Source organism: Lutra lutra, chromosome 1 (genome assembly GCF_902655055.1).
Source record: "Lutra lutra chromosome 1, mLutLut1.2, whole genome shotgun sequence".
Taxonomy (NCBI): Eukaryota; Metazoa; Chordata; class Mammalia; order Carnivora; family Mustelidae; genus Lutra; species Lutra lutra.
The window spans coordinates 217,560,563-217,582,132 of NC_062278.1; the positions used below are offsets into that span (position 1 = coordinate 217,560,563).

General features: G+C 57.2%; 1 protein-coding gene across 5 annotated transcripts in view; it reads left to right on the forward strand.

Annotated features, from left to right (window-relative positions):
- The window catches only part of ARHGEF18 (Rho/Rac guanine nucleotide exchange factor 18), an 81,074-nt gene that overhangs the window by 57,298 nt on the left and 2,206 nt on the right, over positions 1–21,570 (forward strand). For 2 of the 5 annotated variants that reach the window (XM_047703900.1, XM_047703864.1), the window contains exons 11-28: positions 4,964–5,102; positions 5,926–6,038; positions 6,196–6,336; positions 7,979–8,229; positions 9,158–9,283; positions 10,701–10,818; positions 11,498–11,746; positions 12,906–12,982; positions 13,551–13,729; positions 14,453–14,577; positions 16,481–16,663; positions 17,845–17,982; positions 18,337–18,458; positions 19,187–19,243; positions 19,342–19,389; positions 19,517–19,987; positions 20,225–20,567; positions 21,416–21,541. In XM_047703900.1, coding sequence (XP_047559856.1) covers positions 4,964–5,102; positions 5,926–6,038; positions 6,196–6,336; positions 7,979–8,229; positions 9,158–9,283; positions 10,701–10,818; positions 11,498–11,746; positions 12,906–12,982; positions 13,551–13,729; positions 14,453–14,577; positions 16,481–16,663; positions 17,845–17,982; positions 18,337–18,458; positions 19,187–19,243; positions 19,342–19,389; positions 19,517–19,987; positions 20,225–20,567; positions 21,416–21,541 — 3,006 coding nt within the window. The remainder of the gene's footprint in view (positions 1–4,963; positions 5,103–5,925; positions 6,039–6,195; positions 6,337–7,978; positions 8,230–9,157; positions 9,284–10,700; positions 10,819–11,497; positions 11,747–12,905; positions 12,983–13,550; positions 13,730–14,452; positions 14,578–16,480; positions 16,664–17,844; positions 17,983–18,336; positions 18,459–19,186; positions 19,244–19,341; positions 19,390–19,516; positions 19,988–20,224; positions 20,568–21,415; positions 21,542–21,570) is intronic. The other 3 variants (XM_047703874.1, XM_047703883.1, XM_047703890.1) reach the window with 3 other exon arrangements.

The following is a 21,570-nucleotide window of genomic DNA, read 5'->3' on the forward strand; positions in this document are numbered from 1 at the left end:
CAGGATTTGCTTTAGCCAGGTATGGTAAGCCATGCAGGTATGCGAATGAATGCCAGGAGAGGAGAAGTTTGTACTCGCAGTCCCCTAGGAGGATAAGGCAGGGCATGCCACTGAGGGCCACAAGGGGAGGCCCCGGAGCCAGAGGGCATTACAGAAAAACGTGGGCCAGAGCCTTCGCTGTGGTTTCTGTGGGGACGAACTGGTGGGGCAGGGTAAACAGGGTTAGGACTGGCTAATTTGGAAAAATCTCAGCGGGCCCTGGGGCGTAGGGGCTGTCCCTGGTTGTCTGGCACCAGCCCAAGGGGTGATCAGGGCAGGGGGACAGTGGCCCCAAGTGCGAGAGCCCCACAGAGGAGGGGTTCGGAGTGTGGGCTCTGGATTGGTGGGTTTGCACGTGAGAGGTGCTCTTGCGAGGGAGTCCTTCTCGGGCTCTAGGAATCCGCTGGCTCTGGGAGGGGCAGGCCTCTGGGTCAGCAAGGGCCCCGATGTCAGATCATCAAAATTACAGAATAGAAAGACGTGGTTGGAATGGGTGGTCTGTGGCAAAGCCACCAACTCGTGTCATGATGAGGCGGTTGTCTGCATGACTGCACAAGTTGCAGAAAGACTCAATTAGTGAACATCCACCCCTTATTTAAAAGTCTCAAGTAGTTTGAGAGGGGCAGTGGTTGTTAGACCCTCCAGGGAAAAAGAATGGTTTCTCCCAGCAGGGCCATGTTGCTGCCAAATGAACGGCATCACGTTTTCCTGTAAGAAGTCCCCCCAGCTCGGATACTTCTGGGGCAAATGTGTATAATAAGCCATAAAGCAATACAAAGAATATCGGTGCCCTGAAGAAATATCGTATGCATTTGAGCAAACAAGGCTGTTCTAAAACATCGTAATCATTTCTCCCTTGACATCTCGCTTGCATACAGTCCGTCCTCCTTTATTCACGGATTCCGTATTTGCAAACGTACCTGCTCGCTGAAATTTATCTGTGACCCCCAGATCCACGCCCGTGGAGCCTTCACGGTCCTGTGGGGCCATGTGCAGTGAAAAACAGGAGTCACCCGCCCTGCACGTTGCCCGCGGAGGCAGGACAGAGGGACACCCTGCCTTCTTGTTCCAGCTCGTGCTGTGGACAGGCGTCCTGTTCGCAGTGTGGTTAATGCCGTGTTCTTTGCATTTTTGTGCTCTCCGTTGGGGATGGGGCTGCTTGAAATGGCCCCAAGCATCGTGCTAAAGGGCCATCCGGCATTACCAAGTACAAGGAGCCTGTGATGCCTAGGACGGAGAAAACCCATGTGTTTGCCACGCTCCCTTCACGCCCGAGTTGTGGTCCCAGTGACCGTGAGCTCAGTGGTAATAGATCAATAGTATGTGTTTTCAGGTGTCTTTCAAGGGAAACACACATAAAACAAGGTTACATATGGAGGAGGTGATGGAAGTGTGGGCAGAAACTCCCAGGATCCTAGCTCTACGCCTCCATCAGGAGCAGATTCGGCCCTGGCTAATTCAGTGCCCGCCGCAACTTTACGGAACATCGAGACAGTGAACACTAAGAATCAGCTGCAACTTTTTATTTTGAAATCCTTTCAGATCCACAAGAAGCGGGGAGCCTGGGTGGCTTAGTTGGTTAAGTGTCTTGCCCTTGGCTCAGGTCGTGATCCTGGAGTCCCAGGATCGAGCCCCTGGGCTCAGCGGGAAGTCTGCTTCTCCCTCTGCCTACCACTCTCCCTGTTTGTGTGCTTACTCTCACTCTCTCTCTCTCTCACAAATAAATAAAATCTTGAAAAAAAAAAATTCACAAGAATTTGCAAAAAAGGGTACAAAGAGTCCCAGGTGCCCTTCGCCAAGCATCTTGCCGTGATGATACACCAGCCGGTAAGCAGATACTCCATGGTCAAAGCCAGGTCACTGGCGTGGGTGGAATATTGTCAACTCAGGGACAGACTCTGTTTGGGTTTCGCCAGTTGTTACGTTGCACTCTTCAGTGGGGAAAAGGGATTGTGTAGTTCTATTAATTTCTTTTATAATTTTATTTATTTGAGAGAGAGAGCACATGAGCAGGGGGAGGGGGCAGAGGGATAAGCAGACCTGGTGCAGAGCAGGGAGCCTGGCGCGGGGCTCAATCCCAGGACCCCGACATCATGACCTGAGCCGAAGTCAGACACTTAACCGACTGAGCCCCCCCAGGTGCCCCTAGTTCTATGAGATGTTATCCTTGGTATGTATAGATCTGAGTAACCAACACTACAGTCAGGATGCAGAACGGTTCCCAAAGAAACAATGATTTCTTTTTTTTCAAACTGTGGTAAAACACACCTAAACATAAAATTGACCACTGTAACCATTTTTTAAGAGTATAGTCCAGTCGCATTAAGCACATCACACAGGTGTTCCACCATCCCCACCTTCCATCTCCAGAACTTTCCGTCTCCCCAAACTAAGATTATGTCCCCACAAAGCACGGACTCCCCACCCCCTGCCCCAGCCCTGGATCCCACCATCTCTCCTCTGTGCGGACGGGACTCCTCTGGAGACCTCCTAGAAATGGGGTCCTGGAGATGTGTCCTTCTGCATCTGACTCCTCTCACTAAGGCCAGTGTCCTCAGGGTCCCTCCGCGTCGTGGCAGGTGTCGGGATTTCCTTCCTTTGTATAGCTGAATGATATTCCATAAAACAGTGATTTCTTGACCTGTTTTGTGGGAGGCACTGTCTTCCATTCTACTGGGGAAGCAGACAGTGAATGATCAGAATAAATAAGTCAATTACATCGTATGTCTGAAGGGGCCGGCTCGTCATTCATTCTTGCTGCTGAAATTCTATCCCTTGGACCCCCTTGAGTGCAGTGGCGCCTGGTATCCCCAATCATAACCCTTAGACACGGATACCTCAAAGTGTCTCTCCATCATCAGGGGGAGGTTTAAGTTGCTGTAGATTTAGTGTGCCCATCGTTTATTAAAATTCTTTGGGAATGGTGATCCCCCAGAGGGTTTGTATGGTGGCATTTCCTCCTGTGGACTGTGATTAAAGCAGAACCCATGTGACTTCAGGCAAGATCTCGGGTCACAGGAACAGTCTGTCAGGCAGGCAAAGGACTCAATTCAGGGTTTGTCCCATATTTGTACATTGGGGTCATAATTGTTTAGGTGGCATTTCAGGTGGTGTAGAAATGGCAGAAAATCCCTGCTCTGGACCACGGAGGCCTCGATTTATGACTTTCGCCTTTATAAATATGGGTGTTCTTATAGGAACAATATCCTCGTCACCTTTGTCTCGATGATGATAGTAATTGTTAGCCACTTGGGATCCTGATGCCGGGACTTCTGAAGTCACTGACCAGATGTCTCCTTCACCGTGTGGGGCCGTGTTAATGAATGGCTGTGGATCTGTGCTCCGTGTGGAACATGGCATCACACAGCCTACTGGTGGAGTCTCTGTTGATGAGCTTTGTTCATGACTCCTTGACCCGAATGTTCTCTCTCACACACACCCACCCGCCCACCTGGAACTACCGTGCATTTCCACCTAAGTTAGAACTCTGAGGGCAGGCACCTGGGTGGCTCAGTCAGTTAAGCGTCTGCCTTCGGCTCAGGTCGTGATCTCAGGGTCCCAGGATCAAGCCCCACATCAGGCTTCCTGCTCTGAGGGGGAGCTTGCTTCTCCCTCTCACTTCTGCCTGCTGTGCCCCCTAAATGAATGAATGAACGAATGAATGAAGTCAGATGTTGACTCCCTCTCCCCAAAAAAGCTCTTGAGAGAAGTACATTCATTTTCCTCTAGTGCTGCTCCCTTGCCCACCCTAAAGGTCATGGTCTGCATGCCGCAGAGAACCACAGTCCCCACTACTCAACGTGTGTGACAGAAACCTGTGGATGGGCGCACTGGGGATCCAGGAGTCACGCTAGTGGACAGATCTCTTCCTAATGCTGCCGGTTATCGCTGCCTGGAGGAGCGCTTTCGAGTGTGGTTTTCACCCTGAGAATGAGCAAGCCAAGCAGCCCGTCCCAGCCAGACGCGATTTGTCAAACTGAAGAGGGTGACAGTTTGGCTTTCCGAGTTTCACTGTTCCATCAGTGAGGAAGGTGATCAGAGCGTATGCACATCCCACTGTCTCAGTTCCTACCTTAATCAGCAGAGGAGTGTGAAGAACCCTTTGGAGCCCTTGTTGTGTGTTGGTTTACAATCCTCACGTGAGATGGGATTGGCCCCTCTTGTCCACTGTGGTGCTCAAATTCTTATCAGTGTACTTACGATCGGGGCATGTGTGGTCCTACATCATGCCTTGTGGTGGCTGCGTCTCAGTGTCGTCCTGACATCTGATCTCTGGTTAATTACAGTCAGAGAGCGAGAGCGCGAGAGCAAGAGAGAGAGAGTGTGTGCGTGTGTGTGTGTGTGTGTGTGTGTGTGTGTGACGTCGGCACCGAGCACAGAGCTCCCTATTTAGTGATCTTAGATTACTTATAGTGAATCTAAACCCCCCTCTGCTTTTTACCCCCGCCAGGATGGAAGGGGTGTCAGGATTTTTTTGCTGTTATTTTACCAAAGGAGAAGCTACTGTGCGATTTCCAACTAAATGGTCACAGTGGGGACCAATTTCCTGCCCTCCAGACCCGCTGTCTCAGCCAATACAGCGGGAGAGGATGCAGCTTTACATTCTAGAAGGACCACGCGGAGTATAAAAACGGCGCAGCCCGGCCTCGCACCGCGCTGGGTCTCGGAGCCCCGACCGTGAACATGGGGAACACGCATTCCAAAACCAGTGACAGACAGAGCGCGCACCACGGCCGCCCCGAGCTGTCTTTCTACAGCTCTTTTCCTCGGAAGTGGAGCGAGAATGTCTTTCTAGATAACGAGCTGCTGACCTCCAAGATCCTGTCTGTGCTGCGGCCGCAGTCGGAACGGGGCTTTCGGACAGGCCCCCTACGCTATCCTGCCCACTTTCTCAGCACCAACTCTGTCTTTGCCTCTGTCGCAGCATCCCTGAAGGAGCACCCAAGGGCCACCCTCTTGTCTGATGGCAGCCCGGCTCTGTCCAGGAATGTCGGCATGACGGTCTCACAAAAGGGGGCGCCGCAGCCAGCACCCAGCCCGGCAGGAACGGGGACACAGCTTGGGTAAGTGGGGTCCTATCCCTGCGCCAAGTGCCGGTGAAGGGGGAGAGGGAGGGAATCGTATGTGACATTACACAGGGACTCCGCAGCCAGGCTCTCCTAAGGGAGACCCTCAGGTCCGTGTGCACCTGCCCCTTGGCCCCCAGCCACGCCATGAAATTCCTATTAACACTTCCTTCACAGATCTGATTGTCTTTATTGAAACGCCGTGTGTTGTGTTCTGGGGGTACTTGACCATTAGGAGCTAGTTCTGTTTCCTGCTCTCAAAGGGCCCATGGACAGGATTCCTGTCTGTGTTCGAGACTATGCTAGAAGTCCCGCCGAGGTTGCCATGGAGGTAGCATCCCGTTATTGATGCCTTAACCCTGTCCTCCGAGGACTTGGAACTCAGCAGCATTTGCGTGCAAAACCTAAGGCTAATAAATGTCATCGAGGCGGTCCTTGTTCGGGTTGGCGGGGAAAGGGGCTGATTATATTCTGCCAAAAAAGGGCTCTCCCTCCACCCTCGGCTGCGTGTGGCTGTGTCCACCCAACTCTTGCTGGAAAGAATTCCAGGGGCCCGGGTGAGCTCAGGTGGCTATTAAAGGAAGCATACGATTGATTGCACCCTTAGAACGTACCGGACATCGGACTGAAGTTAGTTAGGATGGAGGAAGTCCTGGTGTGATGTGGACAGATAGTCTCCTGATTTTTACACATGATCTGTGACAGAGTTTATGTTGAAATCCAGAAAGTTCTCAGGTAGATTTGCCTTCATAGAATGTGTGTGTGTGTGTGTGTTTAGCTCAATTTTTTAGAGCAACCGTTTTTATGATTTTTTGTTTAGACCAACCGCAGGAGAGATGGATGAAGCCGACTCCGTGTTTTTAAAATTTAAGCAGGCAACTGATGACTCTCTCTCGCTCACATCCTCGAACGCCGAGCCCATTTTTGTAGAAGGTACGGTCACCTCAACTCTTTCACGGGCGTCCTGTGGTCTCCACCCGCCCTGGAAGGGGCTGCGACCCATGTCAGTGTGTCCCCAGGACGCCCGCGGGGGTAGCCCAGAGTCAGCGAGGCTCCGGCCCCCAGCCTCGGTGTCTTACTCCTCCCTCAGACCCCTGCACGGCTTCACTGAGGAGTGAGATCGAGTCAGATGCCCGCGATTTCGAGGCTGAGTCCTGGAGCCTTTCCGTGGGCGCAGCGTACGCAAAGACACAGAAGAAGGAGGTGGTTAAGAGGCAGGATGTGCTCTATGGTAAGAAGTTCTGTGCCGTCACACGGACCTTCCACTTGCTTCTTTTCCGCCTTTGCTCTGATTGGTTGCACTGAGGAGCCTGGGCTCCACTAAGACCTCAGGCTCCTCCCTGAGACTAGGGGGCCCACTCTGCCTGTTCCCCTGGGGCCGCCCTGCCTTCCCAGTCAGGGAGGAGGTGGCCCGGGAGGGCTTTGTGAGAACCTGTCCCTGAGGATGAGTGTGGGTGAATGCCCAGTCCTGATTCATGCTGACCCTGCTGGTGACCCTGAAAGAGAAGACTATCCCGGGCCCATCCCAGCCATCCCTAGGGTCCCCAGATAGGCCTGGGGTGGCTGTGACTAGGGGTGTGAGAGACAGAAGACACAGCACTGGCTCCAGGGTGATCGCCCCGGGCAGCCACACTCCTGAGATGGGAGGTTTTGGACACAGAACCTGTCCCCAGGCCGGGTGCCATGTTGGGGGCCCCAAGGATGTCCCTCTGGGCCCCCTCTAAGCAGGATGATGAAGGCCCAAGACACCCACACTGGAATCTGGGGCCTTTCTCTCCCCGAAACGCTTACTTGTTCTTATGATTCTTTGTGGGAATCATTCTCCAAGACACTGCTGGGTCGCCTAAGGAGGTATTTTCTGTCCCTCACTGGGGCTCCGTGAGGAAGTTCTGCTGTACAAGTGTCTTCCATTCCACTGGGTCCGGTTGGCAATGGTTGGGTCCACTGGCCCTTGGGTCCCTCCACGTTTCACACCCTGACCTTGCTTGTTTTTTTTTTTTTTTTTTTTTTTTTTATTTATTTGACAAAGAGAGTAAGCACAAACAGGGGGAGTGGCAGGCAGAGGGAGAGGGATCCCAGGACCCCGAGGTCATGACCTGACCCAGAGGCAGACGCCAAGCCAGCTGAGTCTCCCAGGTGCCCCTCACACCCTGAGCTTTCTGCCCGGGCCAGAGTAGGTCGGGGTGTGGGCAGGAGGAGAACCCTGTCGATGCTTTGCCTCAGGGCTCCAGACCCAGGGCAAAGATCCTGCAGGGAAGGACAGGGAGGACCAGTCTGGATGCTTCTATCCAGGCAAGCACAGACTGCCTCCAGCCGCCACGGTCATCAGCACCAGGCCTGGCTCTGCTGACCTCTGTCTGGTCTCTAGCCACTTCCAGGCCTTGATTTGAACAGCAGCGAAACTCCCAACAAGAAACCTGATCTGTCTTTGCCTTTCACCAGAAAATTAAATTCTATACTTGAACTCTGCTTTGTCGTTGGCTATGGTCTGGGTCTAGTCACTGATGTGCACAGGCGTGTGAGTTTCCCACCCCAAGTAATGGTGTTCACCAGAACAATCTTCTTGCTTAAAACAGCCTCTTTGGGCTGGAAATCCTCCCCTGAATTGGAGGCCCCAGCGCACCCCAAGTCCTCTCTTTCCTGACACCACTCCAGCCCTCTCGCTGCTCCCCGACCCTGGGGCCCCTGTGGCCCTGGGCCTGGGGGGACGAGAGGCCCGAACACCCTCCCCAGACAGTAAGACCACCAGGGGAAGGACTTAGGAGGAGAACTGGGAGAAGCCAACCAGGTGCCCGGTGGGTAGGGGGTACGCATGCGTGCCATTGCGGGCCACAGGAGGAGCAACGCACATCCTTCGGTCCGTGTCCCCGCAGAGCTGGTGCAGACAGAGGTTCACCATGTCCGGACACTCAAGATCATGCTGAAGGTCTACTCCAGGGCCCTGCAGGAGGAGCTCCAGTTCAGCAGCAAGGCCATCAGCCGCCTCTTCCCGTGTGTGGACGAGCTGCTCGACCTGCACAGCCACTTCCTCTCTCGGCTGAAGGAGCGCCGCCAGGAGTCCCTGGAGGAGGGCAGTGACCGCAATTACGTCATCCAGAAAATTGGGGACCTCCTGGTGCAGCAGGTGGGCGCACCAGGGCGGGCACCGGGCCCGGATGAGCCCCTGCCTCGTCTCAGCTCCATGCAGTCGGGAAAAGAACACAGTCTCTGTTGACTGAGAGCCTGCGGCAGACAGCGGTCCCGGGCCTTTGCAGGAACGCAGGTGCCCGAGGGCCAAACGCACCTGGGCAGACACTGTCCACCGTTAACTGCATTCTGGGCTTCTGTCTGGTTGCTCAGCTGGGCTCTCTGTTTTTGTTTTTCTGGTTTAGATCTCCGTGGTTGGGGCTGTTAGAAGTAGGTCTGTGGTAAAGGGCGCGAACCCTAAATTGACTTCTGAGTCAACGTCCGAGCCTAGGCCAAGGTAGACAGAGGGGCTCGAACTCCTTGTCCGACCTCAGAGTGCTCCAGGCCTCCAGAGTCAGCTCATTAGAGTTAATTATCAAAATACCTCTTTTCCTTTTTTTTTCTTTTTTTTTTAAGATTTTATGTATTTGAGCGAGAGAGAGAGAAAGCGTGCACCATCGGGGAGGAGCAGAGGGAGAGGGACAAGCAGGCTCTGCGCTGAGCAGAGAGCCCGATGCGGAGCTCCATCCCAGGACCCCTGGATGGTGACCTGAGCCAAAGGCAGATGCTTAACCCACTGAACCCCCCAGACATCCCAGCTTTTAAATGTTTCTAAATTCTTCAGCATAAATGTACTCCTCCCCCTTGGATTTTAGGAAGTTTTAGAGCTAAAGTCCATTAGAAAGTTTCTTCTCTTGCCTTATTGTACCTTGCGATGAGACCCCCGTCCCCCCAACCCCACCCCCTGTATTGAGGTCCTGCCTGAATAAGAAAGTGGAGGCACGAGTTATTCGAGACCTGTTTTAGTAGTCAGCTGAGCCCGACGAGAGCGATCCCTACAGGTTCTCCTGCTCCTTCCTGCTAACATCTGTGTGGTCTCTCTGCAGTTCTCTGGCGAAAATGGGGACAGAATGAAAGAGAAATATGGTGTCTTTTGTAGCGGCCACAATGACGCAGTCAGTCATTACAAGTTGCTGCTACAGCAAAACAAGAAATTTCAAAGCCTGATCAAGGTAAGGAAAAAATTTCTTTTTTTTTTTTTAAAGATTTTATTTATTTGACAGAGAGAGATCACAAGTAGACAGAGAGGCAGGCAGAGAGAGAGAGAGAGGGAAGCAGGCTCCCTGCTGAGCAGAGAGCCCGATGCGGGACTCGATCCCAGGACCCCGAGACCATGACCTGAGCCGAAGGCAGCGGCTTAACCCACTGAGCCACCCAGGCGCCCCCAAAAATTTCTTTTTAATTTAAAAATGTATCCTCTTTGCTGTAGCTTGTTTTCCGCGGGACTGTAGACTTTGGGAGAGCTTACGACGAGGCTCCTATTACACACCAGCGATGTCCAAGTTTTTCAGGGAAGTCCAGATGTAGAACAAAGCAAAACACACCTGCAGCTCTGTTCAGCGGCTGTAGCGTGGCACCTGCTGGCCCTCGTTCCTCAGACTGCCAGGGTGTCACAGGTGCTGGCAGACACAGGTGTCATTTCAAGGGGCCACCCTGCCCTGGGATCTGCCCCTCTCTTGCCTCCTTCCCTCTCTAGTCCCCACTTATCCTCTCTCTACCCCCCAGGCCTGCAGAATGACCCCTACCTGCCTTGTGCCTAACAGCGTGCAGGTGCTCAAAGCCCAGACCCCAAAACACAGCATCCAGCCCGAGTCCGCCAGGTCAGGCAAGGCCCTGCCTCCCGCATTAGACTTTAATTTGAAGTGATAACCAATAATTAATGGCTGTAGAAGTAAGAGGGACAGGTTTTTAAATTCCGCTCCCTTATAGTCGCAGTGGACAGAGGTAAAAAAGGTAAAACTCCCTTTTACCTCTGTCCACTGCGACTCCCTTTTACCTCTGTCCACTCCTGGGATTGGCCCAGGAGGCTCACAAAGCCCACAGTCCTGCTCAGAAGCGACTCTCACGATTGCTGGCATTCCTGGAGTGCAGGAGTGCCAGGGGGGCAGAGAAGCAGAATGTGTGGAATGCTCTGGAGGGCACCAGAAATGGCCCTCCGCCCTGCCGAGAAATGGCTTCGGATGACGGCTTCCTGGGTTCTTAGCCAGAGGCATGCTTCAGGAGCCAGCAGGGGACTGACTTGGGCTCCGGCGCAGTGTGGTTCCAGAGGCTTCTGACAGCCGCCAGTCAGGGTCCCCGTGTGTGGATACGCACGCGTGTGTGGGTGCGTGAGTGTGTGCTCACACCCGCGATACACAGCTCTCCGGGTGATTCCCTCCCGCCCCCCTGCCCCCAGCTGCTTCTGGTTTCTTCTGAACGGGTTTTACAAGAGGGGAGGCTGCCTTCGCTTCTGTGGCCTTTCTGTACACAGCAGGCAAGCCCTACTTGCAGTGAGTACTTGAAAAGGTCTTGTTGAGCTGAGAAAGGGGGAAGCGCCCGGCCTGGCACGAGATGAGATGCCAACAGGACATTTTGTTTCCCGTGTCGTAGAAGATCAGCAACTTCTCCATCGTGAGGCGGCTGGGTGTGCAGGAGTGTATCCTTCTTGTCACTCAGCGCATAACCAAGTACCCCGTGCTGGTGGAGCGCCTTATTCAGAACACAGAAGGTAACGTCGCTGCCCTCACAGCCTGGCCCTCTTTCGCCCCCAGGAGCGATCTCTGTCTCTCTTGCCCCATGTTAGCAGCGGACTGGGTGAGCGCTCCTCTGTGCTCCGTCCCCGGTGGTCTGGATTCACGCCGAGCTCTGGGGTTTCCGACCCAGTGTGGGTCCAGGCACAGAGATGGTCCCTGTGTTGCATGCCTAGAAGCTGGAGGGCAGAGGAAACAGGGCGCACAGCCCAGCCCGGAGTTCTCCGAGGCCAGGGCCTGACCACACCTGACCATACCTCCCCCGCCCCCAGGAGATTTGGGCCCTGGGAGAACGAGCACATTCTCCCGCCACAGAAGCCAGAAGCCTGCAGTGAGAGGAACGGGGTGTGTGTGGGGGGGGGGGGTGTTATGAAGAGCTGGCAGGCCCAGGGGCGCATGTTTAGCGAGAAGTGACCACTGGGCCGCATGGAGCTCACGGGAAGCTCTGTCTTGGCAAAAACCAAAGGCCGGGCTGCCGCGTTTCTTTCCAAAAAGCATTTACAGCTCAGGGGATCCGAATCAGAAGGTGGATTCTCGAGGTCCCCTGAGCTGCGGCTTCAGGGAACAGCCCTCAGAGACCCGGCGTGTGTCCCCTTGGCGCCATCGTGGCGGAAGGGGGTGGAGGAAAACACTGACTCTGGTGTGTGTGTGTGGCAGCTGGCACCGAGGACTACAGAGACCTGACCCAGGCCCTGAACCTCATCAAGGACATCATCTCCCAAGTGGACGCAAAGGTCAGCGAGTGCGAGAAGGGCCAGCGCCTCCGGGAGATCGCGGGGAAGATGGACTTGAAGTCATCCAGCAAGTTCAAGAACGGGCTGACCTTCCGCAAGGAGGACATGCTGCAGCGGCAGCTCCAGCTGGAGGGCACGCTGTGCTGGAAGACCACGTCGGGGCGCCTGAAAGGTAAAGGCCCGTCCCTCACCTCTGCTGGGGGGCGGTGGGGGACCTTCCCGGATCAGCGGTGCCTTGTGCACAAGCAGGCGCCAGCCTAGCTGCTCCGCAGCCGAAGGGAGGTTGGGTGCACGCTGAGTCAGGATGAGATGGGCAGCCAGGAGCATGGGAAGAATGGGCTTTGGGGTGCTGCGGGACCCACCACAAGGGCCACTAAATCGTGGGGGCCCACTGAGCCTGTGGCTCCTGAGCAGAAACCTGAGGCTTCGGGACACCCCAGGTTTGTCAGAGGCCCCAGGTTGCCAAACAAGCAGCCGCTGAAGGCCCCTGTGTGGGAGGACACACCACCCAGACCACTGACCTCGGTGGCCCCAAGCATCGCACTCCCTACTCGGGGTGTCCTTCGAGCCCCACTTCCAAAATCCACCATGTGCTTCCAGAACAGAGAGCACTTGGGACTCAACACTGAGTCTCCTGGCTCATCTCATGAGCTTCTGGAAACTTCCTCACCCGCCCTTTGACATCAGCATCTCTTTTTTTTTTATATAATTTTTTTTTTTAGATTTTATTTATTTGAGAGTGAGCATGAGAGAGCACAAGTGGGGTGAGGGCAGAGGGAGACACAAACTCCCTGCTGAGCAGGGAGCCTAATGTGGGGCTCGATCCCAGGACCCTGAGATCATGACCTGAGCCGAACGCAGACGCATCACTGACTGAGCCCCCCAGGCGCCCCAACATTGGCGTCTTGAAAGATCTCTCGGGGAGTGTTTGAGACGGCCAGTGACCAAATGTGTCTGTCCAGAATTTGCACAGGCGAGCACCCAGCGGATGGTTTAACACCTGCTGTGTGCGGGACACCGAGGTGGGTGGTGGGAGGCCCTCGCCTTCAGGGGACTTCAGTCCGTGGCCGGAAAGGGAGAAGTGAGGAAACAAACAGAAACTAGTGAAAAGTGCAGTTAATGCTTCAGAGGAAGCCAGCAGGCCACAGGCGGGAGAATTATGGAGGGAGATAGAAAATAGTGAGGTAGACGGACACCCCCAGACTCCTGCAGGAGCATCACGGCGCCAGGCTGAATGACCGGGACCCCTCCCCGGAGGCTGAAGCCTCCCCCAGGACGTACATATGGCCCTGCGACCCCGTCAGACGTGTCCTTCTGTGCTTTCTCCTTAGACGTCCTTGCTGTCCTGCTGACAGACGTGCTTTTGCTGCTACAAGAGAAGGATCAAAAATACGTCTTTGCCTCGGTGGTAGGTGTCCTGTCTTCTTCAGATGAAGGGTCCTGCCCGCCTTAAGGACCCTTAGGGGTTTGCTGGAAGGCTGCCTGCACAGAAGGCGGCTCTATGTTAACCCACTGTCCCAGGTCCTCCCGGGAGCCAGAAGGTTCCAGCAAAGCAGGATTAGAATTTTCCGAGACCCCCAGGGTCCTGTCTGGTTGCCTGGGAAGGCTTCAGGGGCCCGTGCTAACATCCCATCTAATCTTAGCCTTTACATTTCTGTGACTCTGCCTCACTCGGGGCTTAGGGTCTTGGGGGCTCCAGCTGACTCTGTCCTGCCCCCACCAAGTATGACACCAGTTACCCTGGACTGAGGCCACCCTCATTACTTCAGTTTACCTTCATCACCTCTGTGAAGGCCCCATCTCTAAATAATCCAAAGGGTCTTTGGCCCCCCCCGATGGCAAATATCTCTGAATTATTTGAGAACAAAGGAGCACAAGAGCCCCCCAACCTGCTTCCCCTCAGACTCGGGTCCACGGCTGCTCCAACGCAGCCCAGTGAACGGGGTCCTCCCTGACCCCGCCTTCCACCCACACAGGACTCGAAGCACCCAGTCATCTCCTTACAAAAGCTCATTGTGAGGGAAGTGGCCAACGAGGAGAAAGCCATGTTCCTGATCAGCGCCTCCCTGCGAGGGCCTGAGATGTACGAGATCTACACCAGCTCCAAAGAGGAGAGGAACACTTGGATGGCCCACATCCGAAGGGCCGTGGAGAGGTGAGAAGGGCCCGTGTGCGTGTTCCCTGCCCACAGCTATTTGGCCCTTGGCTTTGGGCAAAGCAGCTGTGACCTTGAAGTACCCAGGAGAGGGCTGGAGGTCGCAGGAAGGCCAGAGGCCCCTCTGCCTTTCCCCTGCCTCATTCCGCCCTAGTGCCTTGTCCACCCGCCTCATCTAAAGGGGACACCTGACACTCTTCCAGCTCCTTCCACCAACAGCTCAACCAGTCAAAGGCTAAAAAGATGTTGCTGGCCAGTGGGTGTGGGCACAGGGTCTTCTACCCTCTGTACTGGTGGGGTGCAGTGAGGGACACCTGACCTGGGGGCCAGACCTGTCAGAGGGGGTTGTGGTGTCCTGTCCTGTCCTTCCTCAGGCCAGGGACCCCTCAGGACCCCAGCCAGCTGCTGCTCCCTCTCTTTATGCCTGGAAGCTTCCTGAACCTGCTCAGAGCTCCCTCGATGCTGAATTTCAGTTCTACAGCCCCCCAGGAAATGAGCTGTCCTCAGTCTCCTCCTGCCACATGGTGGCCAGGCATGGAACCCACGGCTGGTGACGGGCGGACACTTGAAGACAGGATAAAGGCGGCGGCTGCCTTGCTCTTCCCCCTCCCATCTCTCCCTCACTGTTAATGAGCTCAGTCACCCCCAGGACGAGGCGCTCTGAGCAGCTGCTTCTGCTGGTGCAGCTCTCGGTGCCCATCGCTGAGGCCAGCCTGTCCGAAGGCGTTGCTGCCCGTCTGCCCCCTCTCCCTGCAGCTGTCCGGACGAGGAGGAGGGGCCCTTCAGCGAGGCCGAGGAGGAGAAGAAGGTGTTCGAGGCCCGCGCCATGAGGCTGAGGGACTTCCAAGGTAAGGGGAGTCAGGCTGGACCACCGTCATGTCCTCCGTAGGGTGAGAAGGGCCTGGGACCACCAGCGGCATTTCTGTCCTCTCCCACTGGGGTCGGCCATGGAGCAGATCTTCACCTGAGTAACCAGGCGTTTTGTGAGGCTTTGTCACGAGAGGGCAGAGCTCGGGGCCCCTGAGCCGTTTCCAGACACTGGCTTTGCCACACACCCTGCCCCCCCACCCCCGTCCCTGTCCAGGAAGGAGCTCGCTGGGGGTGTCCCAGGTCACATAAGGCAAAAACCCCAAGGGGACTTAGAATAGCACAGGACCCCACAGCCTCCTTCTAGAGCCTAGTACACCCACAGCAACCCTTGCTTTGTGTCTGCAGACCTCAGTCTCTGGCTCCCTGTTTTAATTTGTTTTAACTTCTTCGTTGAGCTGTCACTCATCACGATACAATTCAGCATTTAAAGTACACCATTCCGTGGCTCGTAGTCTCTAGCAAGAGATCGTGCAACTGTCACCACAATTTTAGATCATTTTCACCACTCCTGAAAGAAAGCCCATCCCTGCAAGCTGTCACTCCCTGTTCCTTCCTCCCTCAGCCCCTCATAACCTCTGTTCTGCTTTCTGTTTCTGTGAATTTGCACATCCTGGGGATCTTGTATCAATGGGGTCTTGCCATGTTTCTCCTTTTGTGTCTCGGCTGACTTCACCGAGCGGGATGGTTCAAGGTTCAGCCACATTGTAGTGTGTGTCGACTTCCTTCCTTTTTAAGGCTGAATCCCGGACCATTGTAAGACGCACCCCATGGGCTCGTCCGTTCCCCTCCCTGGGCCTAACAGATTCCCACGAGACTTCAGTGAGATCACTGCCAAGAACAATGCCAGGGACTTTGTGGTCTCAATCGACCCCCCTCCTCCCCCTCACTAACTGAGTCATTTATTTTTAAATTAGGGAACACATAGGCCACAAAGACACAAAATTAGGTAGTATATATTTACTTCTCTTCATGGGGAGGGTGTAAGTTTGAGAGTATTTATTTATTCATAGAAATGTCCAAAAGAAAGGAGGGGGACCTCCCACTGACCCCAGAAGCATAGTGCGGACACAGTGCTCATTCAGACTCTCTATTTCTACCGGCTGATAATAAAACATGGGTCCCGTGTAGACATATCTCCGCCGGTGCCACAATCCTACAACAGTATCCCTCATTCCTGACGGGATTCTCACTGCATTAGAAATAGATACTTTCGCTATGGAGATGGGCTTTCCCATCTCCGATCAAAAGCTGGTCTCATCTTTCACGCTGGCCCATGAGGGACACTCACCCAAATCAGGAGCCAGGCAGGACCAGCCCCTCCCGCTGGGATTCCCTACACCCTGTAAGTTCCTCCAGGGTCACAAGGGGAGAAGTGGAAGTAAGACCAGGACTGCAGGGCAAGCAACAGACTTGTGTTTTGCATGTGATGTGATTACTTGCCTAGCAAATCTAATAGAACCACCTAGAAAACTGTTGGAACCTCTGAGGGCGCCCAGTAAGTAGTTCAGCCGAACGTGACGTGTATACACGGGCAGCTACCAGTGAGAAAGTTGCTGTCGCAGCAACAGCAGCAAAGAGTATCAAACCCAGAGAGACCTGTAAGGAGTCTGTCCTAAATGCCTGAAGGAGGAGTTTCGGGAGAAGACGACGAAGGCTTGGAGGCATCTCCCTGCGGCCCATACGAGGAAATCGGCCTGTTCTGGTCCTCGTGCACACCCCACAGTGTTTGGTTTCTGTAACTAGAGCAAATGATCCAAAGACAGGGCTGTGGCCTCCCCTGCCCCATGGGATGTTGGACTCAGGGTGGGCTGCAGGTGGGAGCTGGGTCCCCAGGGAAAATAACCCCAGAAGGCCAATCCTCCGCTTCCTGTTGCTTTGCAGAGCGACTGAACGTGAAAGACCAACAGATTGCACAGAGCCTTGGTGAGAAGCAGCAGATCTACCTGGAGATGGCGGAGATGAGCGGGCTGGAAGACGTCGCTCAGTCGCGACTCCTCTTCCGAGGAGGGGATTCCTCGGAGACCATGCAGGGGGAGCTGATCCTCAAGTCGGCCATGAGTGAGAGTAAGGAGCCGCATCTAGGGGCCCTCACTGGGTGCTGGTCCACGGCCGCCCTACAGTTCTGCCTGGTGGGGGGGGGGGGTCCAGGCATGCTCCCGGAAACAGTGCTGACCCCCCCAGCAGACTTACAGCACCTTCTCCCGGGCACCCACTACAGGTGAGGCAGCACCATGCTGCACCCCTGGGATCTGAAGTCAACCAAGACGGGTTCCCACACACAGGAGGTTCTTTCTGACAAGTGGGTCCCAAATGATGTCCCCAGAAATAAGCACACATCCACATGTGGTAGGTCACTTCAGAGGGCTCCGAGACCCAGCCGGCCTCCCAGGAGGGCTTCCGGAAACATCTAGGTGGGAAGAGGCTTATGAGCACAGCGGCCACAGGAGGGCGCTGGCGAGCACGTGGCCTGTCCCCTCTGTGCACCCTCAGCCACAGGGCCTGCTTCGGGGGGTGGCCAGGGGCCTTGCCGGAGCCCCTAGTGGCCCCCAGGCAGCTGCCGAGCCAGCCCCACATGAGGCCCAGCATGTGTCAGGCCGGGCAGCCGGTGCTCGTCGGTCCAGCTGGGAAAGCAAGTGAGGGAGACAGCTGCTGCCCTCCAGGCCTTTCCTTCGGAGTGAGGGGAAAGAGGGCTCCCTTGTGGACTGTGCGGCCGCGCAGTCTCGTTTCCTCCAGCCACACTGACCTCCTGCTTCCTCACATTTCTTCAGTGGCCATTGTTCTTGGCCCCCTGAGGACCCTCTTGTATCCTGTGCCTCAGCCTGGAACGTTCTTCTCCCCTCCTCCTCACCTGGCCAAAGCCTGTTTGTCCTAGAGCATTTTGTGTGACCTGACCTGCCCCCAAAGGCCGCTCTCCCATGGCCTCCAACCGTCTGTGTGACAGTCGATAGCCAAGCACACACCCACGTTCCTCCCCAGGCCCAGTATGTCCCCAGCCGCCCCCACACACTGCCCCCTGGTCCAGCATCTCCTGCAGACACAGACTGGCGTGTCCTGGTTGTTGTACCTGGAGTTCGGGCATGCACAGGCTGGGGGTGGTGGCAACTGAAGTCCCATGTTGGGGGGATAGAAGACCATGACCAATGCCCTGCGGGCTTCTCGGGCTTGAGTCCCCAGGCGCTGCCGCACTCTGACACCCACAGCGCAGCTCCACAGCCTGACTCCGTTCCTCCCGTCTCCTTCCGCAGTCGAGGACATCCAGACCCTGATCTGCAGGCAGCTGGGCAATGCCAACAGCCAGGTGGAAGATGGGGGTGGCTCCACAGGCCTGCCCCGCAGGGCAGAGACCTTTGGGGGCTATGACACCGTGAGCAGCCCCGGCAAGAGTGAGTGGTGCCGCGTCCCCCTGGGGCTTCGCGGGGCCCCGCACAAGAGGTTTTGCGGGTTCTTGGAGCGTTCCCAGCAGTGGAGCCAAGGCATTTGCTGCTGGACGTCTCTCCTTCTGCTTCCTAGCAACCCCCTGCCCCAAGTACAAACCCTCTGGGCAAGTTCTGGAACCTTCGGGGAGTTGTCCATCGTGCTTCAACAGCAGCACACGGGCCAGCCCCTCCCTCTCCTGCCAGTCTCTGAGTCTCAAATGCCACCAGGGTGGCATGGCCAATTTCCTACCTGGGTCTCAGGGATGGGGGGGCCTGGTCTGGACCCCGTGGGACCTCACGCGCCTGGATTGGGCTTTTCAGATGGCAGCTTGAAGAAGGCCTCCAGCAGTGACCCCGGCCCCCGAGACTGGCAAGGCCCAGTGCGCAGCCCAGACTCACAGCCCAGCAGCCCCCGGGAACCCCCTGAGGAGGCCCCACCTGCAGTACGTTGCTTCCTTGGGATATCCCTGAGCCGAGCAGGGTCAGCCCAAGCCCTTTGCGTCAGCATTCACAAGCGTGAGCCGCTTGTGTTCGGGGTTGTCTAGTCTGGGCGTCTCGGGACCCATAGTGACCAGCGCCGTTCCCATTGTCCCGGGAAAGAACCTGGGCCCAGATGAACCTGTGGGCAGGCTTCACGTTCCCTCCCGCGCTCCCCAGGAATGGTACGAGGTGCCCAGGACAGAGGTGAGGGAGGGGACAAGCCCAGGGCAGGAGCTGTGGCCGTAGCAGCAGCCAAGGGGCACGGCGGGGGCCCTGAGCACCAAGTCTGCACGTGTGTCCTCACGCCGCGTGTCCTCATGCCTGCGGTTGCTGAGGTGCCTGGCTGCTTCCCTCGGACTCTGGAGGCCCACCCTTACCAGGCGCCCGGGCCAGAGTGGGGTCAGGCTGTGGGTCAGGCTCCCCTCTGCTGCCCACTTCTCCCCCGAGCCCGCGCTTACCCTCTGAGAGCTGAGGCGGAGCACACCTGACCTCCAAGACTCCCCGCGTCGAACCCACAGCCGCTGCCTTCCCACCTCCAGGAAGGCCGGCCTGTGCCCTCGTCTTCCAGACTCCGGGACTCACACAAGTCAAATGACCAGGCAGGGCGTGGGGGGTGGTGTACGCGGGGAGGTGTCTCGTCAGTAATAAGCAGGTCCTTAGCTCTTTGTGTTAGACACCGTTCTCTCCACAGGTCACTGTGCCGGGTGCGGAGTGTGGCCCCCGTCTGCCCACGGTCCTGGAGTTTGAGGTAGGCTCGGGGCTCATCCGGGTCCCCAGGGGCGGGCATACACAGCCCACATGGCTTTGCAGAGAGCAGGGAACCAGCGTCTCTGTCCCTCCCCGCAGCTTGTCCAGCGGATCCAGACCCTGTCGCAGCTGCTTCTCAGCCTCCAGGTACGAGATGGGGATGAGGTGGTTCTCCCTGGGTCCGTGACCTGGCCCTTCTCCAACCCCTGAAGTTGGGCTCTGGGGAAGGGCAGGCCTCGTCCTAAAATCAGCCCCTGCCCGCCGCCCCCCGCAGGCAGTCATCGCGCAGCAGGACAGCTGCGTGGAGGTGCAGAGGGCGTCCATCCAGGAGCGCGAGAAGCAGCTGCGGCTGCAGTCCACGCGCGGGAACATGCTGCTGGAGCAGGAGCGGCAGCGCAACTTCGAGAAGCAGCGGGAGGAGCTGGCGGGCGTGCAGAAGCAGCAGGGCCGCCTGCGGCAGGAGCAGCAGCGCTGGGAGCGGGAGCGGGAACGCCAGCGGCAGGAGCTGGATCTGGCGACGGCGCGGCTGCGGCAGCGCGAGACCGAGGCGCTGCGGCTGCAGGAGCAGCTGAGCCAGGAGCGCGAGAGGCTGGAGCAGCAGCGGCGGGCCTACCAGCACGACCTGGAGCGGCTGCGGGAGGCCCAGCGCGCCGTGGAGCGGGAGCGGGAGCAGCTGGAGCAGCAGCGGCGCCTCAAGAAGCAGAACACGGTGCCCGGGGCGCTGCCGCCTGACTCGCTGGCGGAGGTGAGGGCCGGCCCGGTGCACCCCATGGGCGGGAGCGCGCGGGGCGGGGAGGCGCATGCGTGGCTGCGTGGGACGTGGGTGTGCGTGGCCGCCCTCGGTGGCAACTCCGCAGGTTGTGCGAGGTTGGTGGGGGCGGGAAGGGAGGGCTCGGCGCGCATCTGAGGCTGGTGGCTTGGAGGGCCCGGTGGGGGTTGGGTTGGCCTTCGGAGGAACAGCTTGGGGATGTGTCCTCTGCTGCCCTTTCAGGCCCAGCCCCCAAGCCACACTCCCAGCTTCAACGGGGACGGGCTGGAAGGGCCCGCCGCCCTCGCCAAGGCGCCAGGAGCCCGGGCGAGCGTGCTGCTGTCTGGAGCCGGCCCCGAATTCGCAGAGCGCCCTGAGGTGGCCCGCCGGGACAGCGCCCCGGCCGAGAGCCGGCCGGCCAAAAGCGAAGTGCCCATCCAGCTGCTCAGCACCACCAACCAGCTCCAGAGGCAGACGGCGGTGCAGCAGCAGATCCCCACCAAGCTGGCCGCCTCCACCAAGGGCGGCAAGGACAAGGGCGGCAAGAGCAGGGGCTCCCAGCGCTGGGACAGCTCAGGTGAGTCCGGGCAGGGCGGCGGAGCTCGAGCAGCGGAGCTGAGCTCCAGGGGTACCCTCCACCCCACCCAGAGGTGCAGGACCTCGGGCGCCCACCCAGTCCCTTCGGCCCAGGACTCGAAGGTCCAGTCTTGGGCAGTTTGTGAAGCCAAAGCGGCTTCTTAAGAGCAAACCCAGATGGGACCCCAGGGCCATCCTCCAGAGTGAGCAACAGGAGGAACCTAGAAGGCACAGCTGGCGACCTCGGCTACATGGCACAGGCCAGTCCTCTCCCCACGTGGAGGTCTCATCCTGAGAAGGAAAAGGAAAACATCAGAGCCCATGTTTTTTCCCCAGCTGGGTCCTCAAACAGGGATTGGCATTGAGAGAACATCTTGGCAGTTCAGAAAGAAGAGCCTGGGTCCCTTAGGGACATCGAGGCAACCAGTGTTCATGCTCCCCACTGGGCCCCCACCCGGGTTCCTGTGCCCGGGTCTCTGCCATGTCCTCATCCCAGAGGGGACACTGAGGGCCTTGTGGAGCGCACCCTGCAGTGAGAGGTCCCCCGGGAGAGAAAGCCCCGGGGATCCTGCCAGTGCCGCCGGCATGCAGGCTCTGGCCCGGGGGGGAGCCAGCCCTGGAATGTTCCTGAGGAGCAGGGCCTGTGTCCCAGGATTGCTGGGGCTCGAGGGCCGTGGGGTTGCGCTCTCATCCGGAGGTTGAATGACTCCAAGGGCCCTCTGGTCGGGTGTGGCTGCTTCTGGGGCTTATTACGGTCTGAGTGGGTGTGTCCCTGGGCAAAACGGTTCTGCTCTGCTCGTGTGCCCGGAGTGACGCCAGACACCTGAGGCTGCGTGCTCCCTCCCTCAGCCTCCTTCGACCTGAAGCAGCAGCTGTTCCTCGGCAAGCTCGTGGGCAAGGACGAGAACACCGCTTGGAACCGCCGCTCGCTGAGCCCTGTCCTGCTCAGCAGCCACGGCTCTGTACCCTCTGCAGGTGGGCCCAGCACCCCAGCACCCTGTCCC